The sequence below is a fragment of the Plecotus auritus genome (genome assembly GCF_963455305.1).
Source record: "Plecotus auritus genome assembly, chromosome: 2".
NCBI lineage: Eukaryota > Metazoa > Chordata > Mammalia > Chiroptera > Vespertilionidae > Plecotus > Plecotus auritus.
In genome coordinates this window covers 118,391,352-118,410,559 of record NC_137771.1, presented here as the reverse complement: position 1 = coordinate 118,410,559, position 19,208 = coordinate 118,391,352, and the positions used below count along the sequence as shown (strand labels likewise).

The 19,208-nt window shown below is 38.8% G+C and overlaps 1 protein-coding gene across 12 annotated transcripts in view; it reads right to left on the bottom strand.

The window, feature by feature from the left end:
* HPS3 (HPS3 biogenesis of lysosomal organelles complex 2 subunit 1) overlaps window positions 1-19,208 on the bottom strand; it is a 124,239-nt gene that overhangs the window by 91,424 nt on the left and 13,607 nt on the right. For 11 of the 12 annotated variants that reach the window (XR_013960024.1, XR_013960025.1, XR_013960026.1 and 8 more), the window contains 3 exons: window positions 15,881-16,073; window positions 11,768-11,849; window positions 8,350-8,504 (listed from right to left, as the gene is read on the bottom strand). Coding sequence is in view for 8 of the 12 variants with exons in the window: in XM_080657665.1 (XP_080513791.1) it covers window positions 8,350-8,504; window positions 11,768-11,849; window positions 15,881-16,073 (430 nt within the window). In the remaining 4 variants the exon portion in view is untranslated. The remainder of the gene's footprint in view (window positions 1-8,349; window positions 8,505-11,767; window positions 11,850-15,880; window positions 16,074-19,208) is intronic. The other variant, XM_080657668.1, reaches the window with a different exon arrangement.

Below are 19,208 nucleotides of genomic sequence, written 5' to 3'. Positions count from 1 at the left end.
TGTCCTTATTTGCAGATGACATGATACTGTACATAGAATACCTTAAAGACTCCATGAAAAAATTATTAGACTTAATAAATGAATTCGGCAATGTAGCAGGATACAAAATGAACGCCAAGAAATCTATGGCATTTCTATACACCAATAATGAACTTACAGAAAGAGAGACTAAAAAAGCAATCCCATTTTCCATCGTACCAAAAAAATTAAGATACCTAGGAATAAACTTAACTAAGGAGGTAAAAGACCTATACGTGGAAAACTACATGACACTGAAAAAAGAGATAGAGGAAGACATAAACAGATGGAAGAACATACCATGTTCATAGATTGGTAGAATCAACATCATCAAAATGTCCACACTACCCAAAGCAATCTATAAATCCAATGTACTTCCCATTAAAATCCCAATGGCATATTTCACAGACCTAGAACGAACCTTCAAAAAATTCATCTGGAATAAAAAAAGACCCCGAATAGCTGGAGCATTCCTGAGAAAGAAGAACAAAGTAGGGGGGATCTCAATACCAGATATCAAGCTGTATTACAAAGCCACTGTTCTTAAAACAGCCTGGTACTGGCACAAGAACAGACATATAGATCAATGGAATAGAATAGAGAACCCAGAAATAGACCCAAACCACTATGCCCAATTAATATTTGACAAAGGAGGCATGAACATACAATGGAGTCAAGACAGTCTCTTCAACAAATGGTGTTGGGAAAATTGGACAGATACATGCAAAAAAATGAAACTAGATCACCAACTTTCACCATACACAAAAACAAACTAAAAATGGATAAAGGACTTAAACATAAGACGGGAAACCATAAAAATACTAGAGGAATCCACAGGCAGAGAAATCTCAGACATATGCCGAAGGAACTTCTTCACTGATACTGCTCCTAGGGCAATGGAAACTAAAGAGAAAATAAAAAAATGGGACTACATCAAAATAAAAAGCTTCTCCACAGCAAAGTAAACCATCAATAAAACAACAAGAAAGCCCACTGCATGAGAGAACATATTTGCCAATAATATCAACGATAATAGTTTAATCTCCAACATTAGCAGAGAACTCATACAACTTAACAAAAAGAAGATAAACAACCCAATCAAAAAATGGGCAACTGATCTAAATAGACACTTTTCGAAAGAAGACAGAAGGAAGGCCAAGAGACATATGAAAACCTGCTCAAAGTCACTAATCATCAGAGAGATGCAAATCAAAACAACAATGCGGTACCATCTTACACCTACAGAATGGCTATTATCAACAAATCAACAAACGACAAGTGTTGGCGAGGATGCGGAGAAAAAGGAACTCTTTTGCACTGCTGGTGGGAATGCAGACTGGTGCAGCCACTGTGGAGAACAGTATGGAGTTTCCACAAAAAACTAAAAATGGAACTCCCTTTTGACCCAGTGATTCCACTTCTAGGAATATATCCCAAGAAACTAGAAACACCAAACAGAAAGGATATATGCACCCCTATGTTCATAGCAGCACAATTCACCATAGCTAAGATTTGGAACAGCCTAAATGCCCATCAGCAGATGAATGGATTAAAAAACTGTGGTACATCTACATAATGGAATACTATGCTGCAGTAAAAAAGAAGGAGTTCCTACCATTTGCAACAACATGGATGGAGATGGAGAGCATTATGCTAAGTGAAATAAGCCAGGCAGAGAAAGATAAATATCACGTGATCTCACTCATTTGTGGAATATAATGAACGGCATAGACTGATGAACAAGAACAGATCCAGAGACTGAGAAACGTCGATCAGAACCTCAAACCTCAGGGAAGGAGGGGGTTGGTGGGAGTAAGGGGGAGAGATCAACCAAGGGACTTGTGTGCATGCATATGAGCCTAATCAATGGACGCAGACAACAGGGGGGTGGGGCATGAGTGGGCGGTGGGGGGTAATGGGGGAATGAGGACACATATGTAAAAAAATAATAATGAAAATAATAAAAAATAATAAAAATTAAAAAAAATAGAAAAGAAATGGTGAGGTAACCAGAACCCCAAGAACACCTGAGAACGTCTTTCTTGCCAAGCTAGCTGTCATCAGCTGTACGGTAATAAAACCAGGGGAAAATGGGGAAGTATTTTGGACTTATGTTCCTGACCCTTCATGGTTAAGAGCCCTTACGTGGGCTGATCCCCAGCCTAATGTAGTCACCAATAATACCAAACACCTTGGTCATCCAGGAGGACCATGGCTGGGGCAAGGAAGTATAATTACACAGGGGTCGCCACCCAGCTTCCCTTTTGTATGACACAAAATCAAACCACTGCTCCTTTGTGTGTAAAATTAAAGAGAGGTTTCTGGCTTGCGTGGACACCAAAGGAAGGGGCTATCACTACTTGCTCCTGGGAGAGGTGCAGAAAATGTAACTAAGACCTTGTCTATACAAAAAGAAATTGACAACTAGTTTGAAATGGAATTGCCATGGCCTAGGGCAAAAAATATCCTTACATGATATTATTCCACAATGTCATTATAATTTTTCCCAGATTTGTATTACCCCCATTACCTATAATAGTACCTCGCACCCTTGGGAATCAATAAAAAATCATCTTTTTGGTGCTTGGAGACAAAGGTAACACATCTCTTGATATTTTAGAATTACAATAGCATAATGTACAATTATCCCAAACAAACTTACAAACTAATACTTTGAACGTCTGGCAGCAATTTAAAAAGGACATGAAAGGATTTAATCCCTTCCACTGTGTAAAGGGCCCCCTGAGCATTCTATATTGGCCCCTCTTGGCCTTTTGGCCAAGAGGGACCCTCTTCTTACAATCCAATTGCCCTCAGCTGTTGCCTGAGCTTTCTGTTCATGCTGAGGTTGAAGCCTCGTGGTGGCTGGTACCATGGATCTGTCTCTCGCCCAGTGGGATGAGCTGGGCCCTCCCTGGAGAAGAAACCTGGGTTCCCCAAGATATGCGGTTAGTGCCGGGGCCCACCAACAGGTGAGGGGATCCCAAGTCAGGTGCTGGGTGTGGAGGCCACGGGGGCATAGACTACCAAGGAGACAGAACTGAACCTCACATCACCCTGCTTGGCCCCGGAGGATGGCTGTTTAGCCAGAGACGGGTAAGATTCCTCAGGGAAGGAACAACCTAAGACAGGCACAGTCGCAGAGTGGCCATCAGGAGAGAACTAGGGGGTCAACAGAGGTGGGGCACAGACCCTCACCCCCCCAACTTTGCAGGGGCCTGAACCCTCACCCCTTCTGAGGGAGGTCTCCTGCCCCCATGGCTGCTTCGCTTCCCATGCCCAGCTCAAATTGGGACCCAGGTAACAGACAGAGACTTGGCCGACAGCAGCTGCTCTCTCACTGCAACAAGACTTGTTTGAGTTGTCTTGTACCCATGGTGTGGGGAAGTGGGTTTTTGATATCTAAATCCAGCCTTGCACCAGGAATGCTCAGGGCCTACTTAAGAAGGCAAATAAGCCAAAACCGGTTTGGCTCAGTGGATAGAGCATCAGCCTGCGGACTGAAAGGTCCCAGGTTCGATTCCGGTCAAGGGCATGTAACTTGGTTGCGGGCACATCCCCAGCAGGAGGTGTGCAGGAGGCAGCTGATCGATGTTTCTCTCTCATCGATGTTTCTGACTATCTATCCCTCTTCCTTCCTCTCTGTAAAAAATCAATAAAATATATTTTTAAAAAAAAAAAAAAAGAAGGCAAATAATCCTTTCCACTAATATTGACAGGGTAAAATAAGATTGTTGTTAGGGTATTAAATTTGACAGTAAAATAGTAGTCAAGTTCTCAGACTAATTTAAATTGGCTAAGTGAAATAAGCGAATATTCTAGAAAAATTAATGGTACTGGACAAAAAGCTGTTCCTAAAGTGTTAACTAAAATTTTTATTGGTAGTTCATCTCATGGTAAAATTGCATAACATGTAATGAACCTAAAGCAGTCATATTTTAGTGCAAAAAATTGAAATTTAAAAGCTATCAAGACTACATTATAAAATTTCCAAAAGCCTCCTAATATTTAAATCAAAAAAGGGGGGATAGTAGAAGAATATCATGTAAGGAAAAATATCCTGTAAGTAAATTACATCTAGAACATTTTCACTTTAGAAAATTAACTTTCATTTGTAATGCTAACAGCAAGACACCAATGAAAAACACACTTGGTGTCAAAACAAGCCAAAGGAAAATCATTTGGGCAAAAAATGAAAAAGGATCCCAAATCTAATTTACAGAAAAGATTCATTTATTAACTTTTGGTCGAGAATATGTTTGTATATTTTCAGAAAACAATTCCAAGACCATGTGTATTCCTGCAACAGAGAGGAATTGACAGGACTAGTCCAGCCATTAGGACAGAAGAGAAACAGTCCAGAGATGGAAGATGCTGACGATGCCTTGCCATACTAGCAGTCAGCAGCTGTGTATCGCTGCAGGTTGCCCAGGACCAAACCAGAGAGGTTCGGACCTGCATTGCCACCATTTGTCCACCATCCAGAACTGAAATATCATTGCTGACATGTACACATAAGGAACTGTTTGACATTGAAATTGGGACTCAAAAGAACTGTTGGCCCATAAAGAAACTCACTACAGACTGATTCATTTGCCTCTCAGCATAACCATTATTGCTTGTCTCATTTTTGGTTCTTATAAGTGTATTTCTAGTATCACATGATCTCACTCATCTAGGGGAAATAATGAACAACATAAACTGATGAATAAAAACAGACCCGGAGACGGGAAAAAAAATAAAAATAAAAATAAAAATATACATTTAGAGAAGTGAAAAAAAAAAAACTCTCAACAAGGTGAGAATAGAGGGATCATAACTCAACATAATAAAAGCCATATATGACAAACCTACAGCCAACATCATACTCAATGGGCAAAAACTAAATCCATTTCTCTAAGAAGAGGAACAAGACACAGATGCCTACTTTCACCACTCCTGTTTAATATAGTACCTGAAGTGCTAACAACAGCGATCAGACAAGAAGAAAAAATAAAAGGCATCCAAATTGGAAAACAGGAAGTAAAAATATCCTTATTTGCATATGACACGATACTGTACACAGAAAATGCCAAAGACTCCATCAAAAACTACTAGACTTAATAAATGAATTTGGCAATGTAGCAGGACACAAAATTAACACTCAGAAATCTATGGCCTTTTTATATACCAATAATGAACTCACAGAAATAGAAAATAAAAAAACACTCCCATTCACCATTGAACAAAAAAAAAAATTAAGATACCTAGGAATAAACTTAACCAAGGAGGTAAAAGACCTGTACTCAGAAAACTACAGGACACTGAAAAAAGAGGTAGAGGAAGACATAAACAAACGGGAGAACATACCATGCTCATGGGTTGGTAGAATTAGCTTCATTAAGATGTCCATACTATCTAAAGCAATCTACATGTTCAATGCAATCCCCATTAAAATACCAATGGTATACTTCAAAGACCTAGAACAAGCTCTCCAAAAATTCACCTGGAATAAAAAAAAAGACCCCGAATAGCTACAGCAATCCTGAGAAAGAAGAACAAAGTTGGAGGGATCACAATACCAGATATCAAGCCACATTATCAAGCCTCTGTTCTTAAAAGTGCCTGGTACTGGCAAAAGAACAGACATATAGACCAATGGAACAGAACAGAGAACCCAGAAATCGACCCAAGCCATTATGCTCAATTATTATTTGACACAGGAGGGAAGAGCATACAATGGAGTCACGAGTCTCTTCAATAAATGGTGTTGGGAAATTTGGTCAGATACATGTAAAAAAATAAAACTAGATCACCAACTTACATCATACACAAGAACAAACTCAAAATGGGTAAAGGACTTAAATGTAAGACGGGAAACCATAAAAATCTTAGAAGACTCCATACGCAGAGAAATATCAGACATATTTCATAGTAATACCTTTACAGCTCCTAAGACAATGGAGACTAAGGAGAAAATAAACAAATGGGACTACATCAAACTAAAAAGCTTCTTCACAGCAAAAGAAACCATCAACAAAACAACAAGAAAGCCCACTGCATGGGAGAACATGTTTGCCAATGTTATCTCCAAAAAGGGTTTAATATCCAACATTTATAGGGAACTCATACAACTTAACAAAAGATAAACGATCCAATCAAAAAATGGGCAAAGGACCTAAATAGACACTTTTCAAAAGAGGACATACAGAAGGACGAGAGACATATGAAAACATGCTCAAAGTCACTAATCTTCAGAGAGATGTAAATCAAAACAATGAGATACCACCTCACACCTGTCAGAATGGCTATCATGAACAAATCAACAAACGACAAATCCTGGCAAAGATGTGGAGAAAAAGAATCCTTGTGCACTGCTGGTAGGAATGCAGACTGGTGCAGCCACTGTGAAAAACAGTATGGAGATTCCTCAAAAAATTAAAAATGGAACTCCTATTTGACCCAGTAATCCCATTTCTAAGACTATATCCCAAGAAACCAGAAACACCAATCCGAAAGGATATATGCACCCCTATGTTCATTGCAGCACAATTTATAATAGCTAAGATTTGGAAACAGCCTGAGTGCCCATTAGCAGATGAGTGGATTAGAAAACTGTGGTACATCTACACAATGGAATACTACGCTGCAGTAAAAAAGAAGGAACTTTTACCATTAGCAACAGCATGGATGGAACTGGAGAGCATTATGCTAAGTGAAATACGCCAGTTGTAGAAAGATAAATATCACATGATCTCACTCATATGTGGGATATAATGATCAATAGAAACTGATGAACAAAAATAGATCCAGAGACAAATGGCAGGGGTGGGGGGTTAGAGATCAACCAATGGACTTGTACGCATGCATATTAGCATAACCAATGGACCCAGACACTGGGGCGGTGGGGGCTTGCGCTCAGGGGAGGGTGTGCTGGGAGGGGGCGTCAATCAGGGAGAAAGGAGACATATGTTAAACTTTAAACAAAAAAAAGAAAACTTAATGAAATAAAATATATAATACTTTACAAATGTCAAATATGCAAGGTTACAAGTTGTTTTTCTCTTGCTATAAGCTTTTACGCTCAGTCAGACCACTCTGCACTCTCTAAATGATCACTTAACCAAGTCAACCTGTTTATTCCTTTTGGTGGAACAAGTACAGGCACAAGCAATTAAAAAAAACAAAAAAACTTATGTTAAAAATAAAAACCAATGTTAGATTTGAAACACATTATGTTTCTTATCTCTCCAAAAATTTCTTACTTGATTTAAGTTTTCCGTATAGAAACGTTCAAATCAGACTGCATTCCCTACCACTAAGTTCACAGTATAGAAAACATCAAATAGAAGTGTAACTATTCTGTTCTAAACAGTGTGAAAACAGAACACGGAAGCGTCAACCAGAGATTAGTGCTACCAAGTTGCAATTCTATTTTAAGGTAGATCAGCATATATCTATATATTATGAATGTGATTTAAGGTAAGAAATACATTGCTAATTTTTTTAATTGAAATACCAGGAAATAATCCTATATAATAAAAGGCTAATATACAAATCGACCGAACGGCAGAATAACCAGTCACTGTGACGCTCACTGACCACCAGGGAGCGGGCCTAAGCTGGCAGATGGACATCTCCCAAGGGGTCCCGGACTGTGAGAGGGCACAGGCTGGGCTGAGGGGCCCCTCCCCCCAAGTACACAAATTTTCATGCACTGGGCCTCTAGTCTTTGGATAAAAATGCAGCCACTGAAAGGTCAAAAAAGAAAAATACGTATTAAGAAACTTATCATTTGGTCTAGCATTAGAGGCCTTGTCTTTCTCTTTACACAGAAAAACATGTCCTTTAACATTTTATCTAAAAATCAGACATTTATTGAAACTATTTTATAGTTCATTTTCTTCTAAAAGTTAGAAGGTCAATTATAAAGGGTATTATGGAGATCACTAAAACCTTATTTTCTCTCTCTAGAAAAATAACACCATAGAAAAGTCATCTGGTTATTCAAAGTTTTGATTTAAAAAAACAGAGTAGCCCTAGCAGATGTGGCTCAGTGGATAGAGCATTAGCATGCAGACTGAAGGGTCCTGGGTTCGATTCTGGTCAAGGCACATATCTGGGTTGCGGGCTTGATCCCCAACAGGGGGTGTGCAGAAGGCAGCCAATCAATGATTCTCTCTCATCATTGAAGTTTCCATCTCTCTCTCCCTCTCCCTTCCTCTCTGAAATCAATAAAAATATGTTTTAAAAAATTAAATTAAAAAACAGAGTAAAACACAGAAAAAATACACCCATAAACAATTCAGTGCAGAAACTTTGGCAGGATTCTCTGGGGAGAGGGATGCTCACAGAAGCCTCCTCGGTGCCTCTCTTCTCTCTGGAATGGCCTCAGGGTCTGCCTTGGTCAGAAGTATGATGTGGTTTTTAAAGTGACAGATGGCTTTCAAGCCTATGAAAAGCTGTATTCTTAAAGCACAGACATCCATACTGACAGGTGGGCAAGCCTAGTAAAGGAAAAATCACAAATTTAACCAAGGAAAAAATATACATGAACTTTAATCTTCAAAAACCCATCTGTTTATTTGATAAAGTCTCTCCTGCCCTATCCTGCTAAAAAAAACTCCTCAAATTCCTATTCTTATCAGAGCAAGAAGGTTAAACTATCAAACTTATATAACCAACTATCTACTTTATATGTGCCTGTCAAAGAGCTCCTCTTTCTGAATGAATTCAGAAAGTGGGTGTGCCTGAGGCCCTCACAGCAGTGGGGACTCCCCATGACTCTGGGAGTGCAGCCACTCCGGGAAATCCCACTAACACCGTGCTGGCTTGGGGGTATGGCCAAACGGAGCTCCAAGGCAAAATGAGACACTACAAAAAGGCATTCCACTGTACAGAGAGTACATAAAATAGTTTCTTAGTAGATGGGTGTGTAGGATAAAAATGCTTGTATGTTCAGATGGCCCCTGACTCTTAGGTCCTTAAGTGTGAACACTGCCTAGAATGCCTGACAGGTTGGGTGTGTCAGGTAAACTGGAGGAAATCTGGATCGGGAGCCAGGCTCCTGTCCCTGGAGGAACATTAATTCAATTAGAATGGATAAGAAAGATAACAGAAGAACTCTTTCAGGGAGCTCACAAGACATTCATGTTATAGCAAGGTTATCCATGTTAAGGCTGCCAGGCCCATGCCTCCTCCTGCATTCACACTGTTTGATTTCGAGGTCATCTTCCTTGTCCATTTGTACAGCATGCTTGGGGAATACCTCCATCTATGTTGTCATCCCTTAGAGTAATAAGGTGGCCCTGGATAGTGCTGAAGAGCTAGAATTGGAGAGGAATGGGAAAAAAAGATATGTGCCCCTTGAGCCAAACTCTGAGGCTGTGAAATCTTTCTCAGAGCCCTCAGCTCCCAAAGCCTGAGTCGGCAAGTGGGCCAAATGCATGCTCACTCAGGTGGCATCTGGGATTTCAGAATGGTAGGGATGCAGGGAAGGGGGAGCCATGAGGTGTGATCACCATCCCACCCTGTGTACGCTCCAGAGGAAGGGTCTCAAGTGCAGCAGCCCCAACTAGCTACTGGTCTCTCTTCTTTTCCCCCTTCCTCTCGTTTGGGTTCCTTCCCTCTGGTTTTATGAGACTGAGAAGACCTGAAAGTATGATTTATTTTCTTTATTTTCCCTTCTTTTTCTTAAGAGTTTTATTGACATATCATTCACATACTATACAATTCACCCATTTAAAGCATACAACTGAATGGTTTCTAGTATAATAGTGTTTAGCAAACAGATATGTGCAACCAACACCAGTCAATTTTAGAACACTTTCATCATCTCAAAAAACAACAACACTATGTACCCATTTGCTATTGTCCCCCTCTCTCTCCTCCATCCCAATCCTAAGCAACAACTAATCTACTCTTTTTCTCTATTGGTTTGCCTATTCTGGACTTTTATATAAATGAAATCATATAAATATGTGTGTGGTCTTTGGTGACTGGCTTCTTTCAAGATTCATCCATGTTACAGTGCTAAAAGGGTCATCTATGTTATAGCAAGGTTCATCCATATTATGGTGCTTCCATGTGTCAGTTTCCAAGTGTTCATCCATGTGTCAGTGCTTCATTTCATTTTATGGCCAAATAATATTCTGTTATATGGATATATCGCATTTTGTTTATCCATTCATCAGCTGATGAACATTTGTATTGCTTCCACCTTTTAGTTATTATGAATAACGTTGCTATACACATTTGTGTATAGTGTGTGGACATTTTGTGTAGATGTATTTTTTTCATTTCTCTTGGGCATATACCTAGAAGTTGAATCACTGGGTCACAGGGTAACTCAATGTTTAACTGTTTGAGGAAATATCAGACTTATTTCAAGGTGGCCACACCATGTTATATTCCCTCAAGCAATGTATGAGGGTTCCAATTTCTTAGCATCCTCACCAGTATTTGTTATTATCTGACATTTTTATTATAGCTTTGATCCTACCTCAATCTATTATATATCCCTCACTCTGCCATCACTACCTATGTAAGCCTATGTCTTTCTGAGTTTTTTTCTTTTTCCTTAAAGGCATGGTGTGAGGAGAAGAAAGGGACAAAGAATCTGTCAGCTTTCAATTTTTACTAGGAAAATAACCTTTATTTTAAAAATAATCTATTTAAAAGGCCATGTGTGTATCTTAACCACAAACAGAAAGACAAGGAAAAGATGCGATTCTGGCTTCCCAAGAGCTGAAGGTAGGCAGCAAGCCTGGTCAGCAACAAAAAAGCTACATGTAGGGCCACAACAAAAAAAGAGTTACTAAAAACTCAAATCACATGAAACTCGAGATCACCTATCCTAACCTGAGCAACAGTGATAACAGGAGAGTGCCTCAGACACTTTAGCACTTCACATGCTGGCTTATTAACATTAACAATCGTTACTGAGCACTTAGTTTTCCCGGAAAAGGTGTTCCAGATGCCTTTTATGATAGACATAAACTAACCTGTGAAATATAGGCCTTCATGATTTTGGGGTTTCCTGCAGCCTATATGTTTACAACAAACATTCATTCAAGCAGCTTATACGTCAGAGGTAATATATCATACGATGAATATCATAAAAATGATCCGTATATTTTTGAGAACAGAAATTCAACATCAGAAAACATAGAATTTCATCATAGATGACCTATGTTTATTTTGTAGTCAAGAGCTTTGCACAGAATAAGCATACTAAAAATGAGGTTATTGATCTAATATATCCATTAACTCCTAGATTTAGTCTATAGAAATACAAAAGATTGTTGAAGGCTTGTAAAATAACAAAAGAATTATAGGCATATCTGATAACAATATAAAGAAATTATTTTAATGCACTTTATTCAATTTTGTATTCTTGAATATACTAATTTCAAAGCTGAAGTATTAATAGCTACATATAATTGCCACCAATATTTCTGTTAAAAAATAAAATTGTAGTATACTGTAGTTGTGAAGTACTCTCTCTGAAGTTACACTATATTCTTTACCAAACTTTCAAAACTATGTACTAGACTAAATTCTGAGTGAAATGTTTTCAAAATAATCTTAATATTGTCATCTAAACCATGAATAAAAAATTGCTTACTATTTTACATTCAAAGGTTCTAATTCAATAAACAAGATCTTAAGACATACTGTTCACCTCACTTACAACCAAGAGCGCATTTACAAGTGTGCATTCATTCCTTTTTGATCTAAGATTGCACTGTCATAATAATGTAGTTCTAACCTTCAGGGTGGAGTCCACGTACGGGTCCTCCTCACGAGCTGCCGCCGCACTGCACCGCACTGTGAAACACTGCAGGTTGTTACTGAGGAAGAGGAAAAAGGCCACTGAGCAAAGTGCAGGCCAAAAATGTGTCCATAGCTGGGAGAATTTTGCAGGTGAACAGAACTATGGCCAAGGTGGAAGAAGATGCAAGTATCTGTCAAATGCTGATGAGGTAGACTGCTTATCAAGGAGAGTCCTATAGAGTATTTTTTAAAACATAACTGGTCCTCTCCTTACTCCTATTGAATCATAATTTCTAGGGGCTGAATCCAGACATGTGTGTCTCCACAGAATTCTACATTTGGCTCTGTTGTACACCCCTAGTTAAGAAACAGGGATCTAGGTCAAACAGTCTCATTTTGCAGACAAATGATGCCACCAGGATCAGTCCAAGGTACAGAGAATTCAGTATCAAAGCCAAGATTAGAAACCAAATTCTTGACTATTATCTCTATCCCACTCATCTCAGGATGAAATTGAGCTTGGATTATGCTGGACAACACACTTAGATGATGCAAACACAAATCCAGTGGTAGAACAGAAAATCAGAGGCTGTCTGATGGAATCTTCAAGTATTACCAATCCAGCAGCTTGTTTTAAAGATTAGGGCATGGGAAGTTCATGACTGGTCCAAGGCCTCCCTGGAGAATAGAGCGAAACTAGATCCCAGGTCTCCTCACTCCTCACACTCCTCTCTCTCTTTCCACAATCCCAGGCTGCTTCTGTGGAAATAACCTAGGGACCCTACAGTAAGTGCACAATAGATGCCTGGTGACTGGTGGATAAGTCAGCACTGCAATATTGACATTAAAAACAGTTAACTTAGAAATTGCTACAAAACCTATCTTGTAGTGAATTCACAGGAATGATTTTTAAAAAACAAACTAAAAAGTGGGAGAAGTGAAAATGAACTCTGCTCAGTGGTTGAGCATCGACCTATGAAACAGGAATTCAATTCCTAGTGAGGGTTTGTGGGCTCGATCCCCAGTGTGGGGCATGCAGGAGACAGCTGATCAATGATTCTCTCTTATTATTAATATTTCTATCTCCCTCTCCCTTCCTCTGAAATCAATAAAAATATATTTTTAAAAAAGAAAATGAACTCTGTTAAAATAAAAAGGCGAAAGACTATAGCAAATCTAACAATAATCTGCACAATGTAGGGAAGGGGCATCAGTCAAGGCTCTCTCCATCTGTTGGGGCTTCCACTTCAGCCTCAGCCCACTGCCATTTCTATCAATTTCCACAAAGTTCTAGGACATGATCTCTAAAGTCAAGACAACAGCACCACCACTTGGAAATTTGGAGTAGAGAGCATTCTCAGGAATTAAAATGATTGGAAGGTACTTTGAGACAGTGAGGAACAAAACAGCACCCACAGTGGGACCAGAATGACCAAAGGTCTAATGAAAGTAGTTGATTACTGTTAGGGTCTAGAGCAGTGGTTCTCAACCTTTCTAATGCTGCGACCCTTTAATACAGTTCCTCATGTTGTGGTGACCCCCAACCATAAAATTATTTTCGTTGCTACTTCATAACTGTAATTTTGCTACTGTTATGAATCGTAATGTAAATATCTGTGTTTTCTGATGGTCTTAGACAACCCTGCTAGCGGTTCTCAACCTGTGAGTCGCGACCCACAGGTTGAGAACCGCTGGTCTAGAGGTAAAAAGATGGGCTCCTCTGACTCCCCTCCACTTCAGCTGCTGGCTACTGTTGGAGCAACATAAAAAATTAAAGTGAACTGAAATGTGCTGCCTGGAAAGATGTCCAGGACATGCTGCTAATCATGCTGAACAGTGGATATATGATCCACTTCTGTGAAAACAAATCATAGTAGTAGTATTTTTTTTTTTTTAAGTCAAAGCAACATGTTGATTTGGTTGACTCTGAGAAGTAGGACTCATTTATACATTGCTATAAGGGTGACATTTTACATGATTTTATATTCTTAGATTAAAATCTTCTCTTCTATTGCCTTTTTTTAGGGTGTATAAACATACTGGTCTGCAAAAATACATGACTTACACTTAAAAGGGGGTGGGGGGTTTAGAGGGTCCACTCAGTAAATTCTCTGTCCTGTAACATCTGTGCAATGAGATGGAGGAAAGATGGATACTCTTTGCATCAATATTTTGGAACACAAATTGTTATTTTATTCCTTCTTTCTCCCTCTATTTTTTCCTTGGTTTCTGAGATGCTATAGTTTCCTAGGTTTCTCCACATCCTTGAAGATTCTTCTTTTCCTTTTCTTGCTTCATAAACATGACCTTCACCAGACTTTTAGTTCAACTACTTTTCTCTGCTACACACTCTTGGAGCTATGTTCACTACTTAAATAATCAGCTCTTTTTTGATCATAATAAAACATCTAAGTTTTTCTCTCTTCCCTAATCTTTAGTCCTATGTGTCCAAAAGCATACTTAACATTTCCTCTTTATATTCCCTAAACACCTCCAACTCAAAATGTGTAAAACAAATTTCTCTTTTGCCCCACACTACACCAGCCTCCATTCTTTCATAAAAGTAGGCTTAAAACTCATGGGGTTTTCAAGCCTCCTCCTTCCAGCTATCCCATCTGAAACCAAGTACTTTAATTCTCTTACAGAAACCTCTCCCATCCGTTCTTCTTTCTCTTCTCACTGCTACTGCCCTGCCCAAATTCAGTCCTTCATTATCCTTACCTGAACCACTTCAATAGCTTATTTATCTATGTTCAATCCAACCTCCATAATGGCCACTATTAATTTTCCTAAAACAATGCTCTGACCACATCACTTTCTTTGGTCAAAACCTTAAAAAATCCTTAGTTTAATTTTCAAAGCCCTGAGTTACATCACTACACAACACTTTGGAAATTGAAAAAACTAGCTACCTCCAGAATGTTCATTTAAGAAACACACAACAGCATTTCTCCTTACACCAGAGAGTGGGGGAAGAGAGGAGCACCCACACTAGGAGTGGGCATCAAATCCCCAGGTGGGTCTTATGCTGTCTGAAATATATTCTAGCACCTGCTGGAGATTCTGATACCACCACTCAGTTGAAAAAAAAAAAAAAAGAAATAAAAAATCACTATCCTTGTTTTAAAAAATAATTTAATAACAATATAATAAATTATTGGTTGCTCCTGCAAAACTGTATAACATACCCTTTGTTTATAGTCTTCCCTCCATAATGCCCTTCTCTTCCAATCTCCATCTGTCAAATTCTAACTAGCTCTCTGGCCAGACTTCAAACATAAAAAACTTTCCCATATGACTTAGCCAAAGTAATTTCTCTCCTCCCAGTGCCTACCACTTTCATGAAGTCTTAAGACATTTTTCACAGATCTCCTAGTTTTTGTGCCCTGGTTATGTATCTCTGGCCCCCTCTATTTTGTTGCTTTAGAAAGCAGATGGTGTACCTTATTCATAGTTGCTCGACCAGAAGGCACAAATGTAAGCGCCTTGCACATAATCTAAGCTTAAAAAAAAACAGGAAATAAAACCAAAAGCATCACTTACAGTTGAGATAAAAGGAAATGAAGTCAAAGTCCTGCTCAGGACCCCAGTTTAGATGCCAGCAAACCAGGATAAGGCAACTCAAAAGACACCTGCCACCAATTAGCAACATGCCCTTGACCAATCTCAACCTCTGGACTACTTCCCCATCTGCACCAATGAAAGGTACAATCAGATAGTGTTTCTGGCCACTTCATAGTTCTAAATCATTATGGAATAATTCAACTCATACAGAAAAGATATAGTAGCACTGAAAAAAAATTAGGACAAGAAATCTAGAGATACCCTGACTGGCCCCACTGACTTTTCATTAGAATTCCCTATAAAAATCTTCCTCATGAAGAACCTCATTCTTTCTTACAAAGATCCCCATCCAATCTCAGAAAATTAAAAAAGATAAAACCAGAACACTTACACTAAAAAGGCAGGTATGGGCCATCAAAAGGCAGATATATACATTAATTTTCAGAGCTACATATTGGTTCACTCAATTCTCATTTAGATTTGGAAAACACCTCAAGAATTTACAGAAAAATAAGTGACTCAAAGGCCAGCAACTATAACATACCTTGTGATGACATGCAAAAATTGTGGCGTGAGTACTGCCTGTTGAGACTTCTCGGGATATTGGTAAACTGACATTAATTCAACTGATTTGACCACGAGGTAGAGATAGCCCACATGAGGCAATGAGAAAAAACAAAAGAGACTCAGCAACTCCTTTTCCTGAGACAAATTTTTTCTCTCAGAAGTAAGAGAATCTGTATGAAAAAGAAAAAACAAACAAACAATAAAACCAGCAAATAAAGGGAAGCATATTTTTACTTTTCTAGGCAAAAAAGTCTATTAGTAGATAACCGAAGAGCTTTTTAGGGGAAGTTGCTCTTTATAGAAGAATGCCAGTAAGAAATTAAAAAGGAGAGTATCACCATATTGTAACTCCTAATAAATGAACAGAGCTAGGTAATAATCATTAATGGCTATTAACATTACAAAAAGAGTCAACCAGATTCTATGCACCTTTCAACAGAACTCAACCCTACTCAACACTACTTGTGTTACATAATAATTATTATTATTATGATCAAGACTAAGTCTAGACTAGCACTGTCAACAGAAATGTGTAATTTAAAGTTTCCCAGAAATCACATTTACAAAAGTAAAAGCAGGCAAAATACATTTGTCATATTAACCAATATAATCAAAACATTATCATTTCAACAAGCAAGCAACAAAAATGTAATGATTTTATATTCTTTTTTTTTGTACTAAGTCTTCAAGATCTAGTATAAATTTTATACTTACAGTACATTTCAATTTAGACTCATGACATTTCAAGTGCTCAATAGCAACATGTCACTAACGGCTACCATAATGAAAAGTGTAGCTTTAAATAGAACTACCAAGCCTAGCCAATTGTGGCTCAGTGGTTGAGGATGGGCCCATGAACCAGGAGATCATGGTTTGACTCCTGGTCAGGACACATGTCGCAGTTGTGGGCTTGATCCCCAGTAGGAGGTGTGCAGGAGGCAGGCCGATCAATATTTCTCTCATCGACGCTTCTTGCTATCCCTCTCCCTTCCTCTCTCTAAAATCAATAAAAATAAAAAAAGATAGAACTACCATATCACAGGGAAATACAGGAAAATGTTTAATGACACTGTGGGGAGTTAACTAGCAAAATTCAGATTGTGGGAAATTCTACAGTTATCAGTCCAGTTTCTTGCTAAATAAATTGCAAAGAAAAGAAAAAGAGAGAGGAAGGGACAGCCTACATATTAAAAGAGACTTTAGCTCTAGCTGGTTTGTCTCAGTGCATAGAGTATTGGCCCTCAGACTGAAGGATCCGGGGTGTGATTCTGGTCAAAGGCATGTTACCTCGTTTGCAGGCTCATTCCCCCACCTCCTTTCGGGCGTGTGAGGGAAGCAACCAATCGAGGCAACCAGTTGATGTGTCTTTCTCATATTGATGTTTCTCTCTATCTCTGTCTCGCCCACTCCTTTCCACTCTCTCTAAAAATCAGTGGAAAAATATCCTCAGGTGAGGCTTAACAACAACAACAAAAAAAAGAGACTGGAAGACAAGAAATTTTAAAGACATAGCAACTGATTGTGATATATGAACCAAACAAATGAATCTGATCCAAACAAATGAATTAAAGAAAAAATTTTTAGACAATTAGGGAAATCTGAACACTGACTGGATATTTGATATCATCAATGAAATTTTTAAAATGTGAAATGGGCCTGGCTAGTGTGGTTCAGTAGCTGAACTTCGATCCATGAACCAGAAGGTCACAGTTCGATTCTTGGTCAGGGCCCATGTCCAGGTTGCAGGTTGGATCCTCAGTGGAGGGTGTGCAAGAGGCAGCCAATCAATTTGATTCTTTCTTATCATTGATGTTTCTATCTCTCCCTTCTCCTCTACCTCTAAAAATCAATAAAAACATATTTAAAAAAATAAAAATGTGAAATGGTATTTTGGGTTTGTTTAAATAAAAGAATCCTTTCCTTTTAGAAATACATGCTGAAATATTTATGGATGGAATGGTATAAACTCTAGAATTTGCATCAAAATAATCTGGCAGGGAGTAATCACGAGACAATAATATTGAAGCTGTGTGATGGGTTCATTGTACTATTTTCTCTATATCTATGTGCTTGAAATTTTTCATAATCAAAGTTTTTTTAAAGTTTGGCTCTGATTGATACTCTTCAAAGACACCCATCAATAACAGAAGGAAGTCCAATTCTGCATTCTCCATAATTGGCCCAGAACAACCTGTCCATTTATTTCTCCCTCCTTTCCTATACACATCTGTGCTCTAGTCAGACAGAATTGCTTGTTAATCTCCAAATACTTTTATACCTTGTACATGTTGGTTCCTCTTATGTAATATCTCACTAAAATCTCCATCTCCTAAAAGTTCTACTCATCCCTTAAGGCCCAGCTCAAATATGCACTACCCTTCCATTTGCCTATTAAACATTCATCACATACCTACTAAGTGCCACTGTTCGCAGTTCGGGGGATACAACAGTGCATAAGACAAGCTAACTGCATTCATTCTAGTAATGGGGACTGTAGTAGAGACTAAACAAACTGGGTAGTATGTGGAGATAGAATAGTTTAAATTGAGAGTTCAGGGAAGTCCTCTGTGGTGAGGTGACACTTGAGCTGTGAGGCATGCAAGATCTGGGGAAAGTACAACCTCAGCACTTGAAGACTAAGTAACAAGCCTTACACAAGAGTGCACTTGGCCTATCTGAGGATGAGAGAAAGGCCATATGGATGAGAATAGCAAGCAGGGTGAGAGGGACAAGATAAGCCCAGAATTAGGGTCATGTAGGAATTTGGGATTTTATCCCAAGTGCTATGGGAAGCCACTGAATAGAGTTTACCCTCTAACATGGCTATGGGCCCTATCTTGTCTCAAGCCTGGGCTCCCAACCCCCTCTTCCTTGCTCGACTCTCCATGGTCTTGCTTCTCTCAGTTCCTCAAACAAGATTTGCCCTCCACCATGCCTTTGCCGCTTCTTCTGCATCCTATCCCCAAATCAGCACCATTTCACTCTTCAGATCTCTTTCTCAAGAAGCCTTCTCTAACCACCAGATGAGGTTAGGATTTTTTGTTTACAGGCTTTCAAGACAGGTTTTGTTTTGTTCCCCCCTCCCCCCGGCCCCGTCCCAGCCGCCAACGGAGTGCTCATTTCAGCATGTAACTGTATCCTGCTTTTTTTTGTGATTATTTGACTAATAATCATCTATCTCCCCCATGAGACCATAAGCTCCATGAGTGTAAATACTTGACCTACTTTTGCTTATTATTAGTTCCCTAGTATTCAGCACCATACCCAGCATAGTAAGTATTCAATAAATGTTTACTAAAACAAAT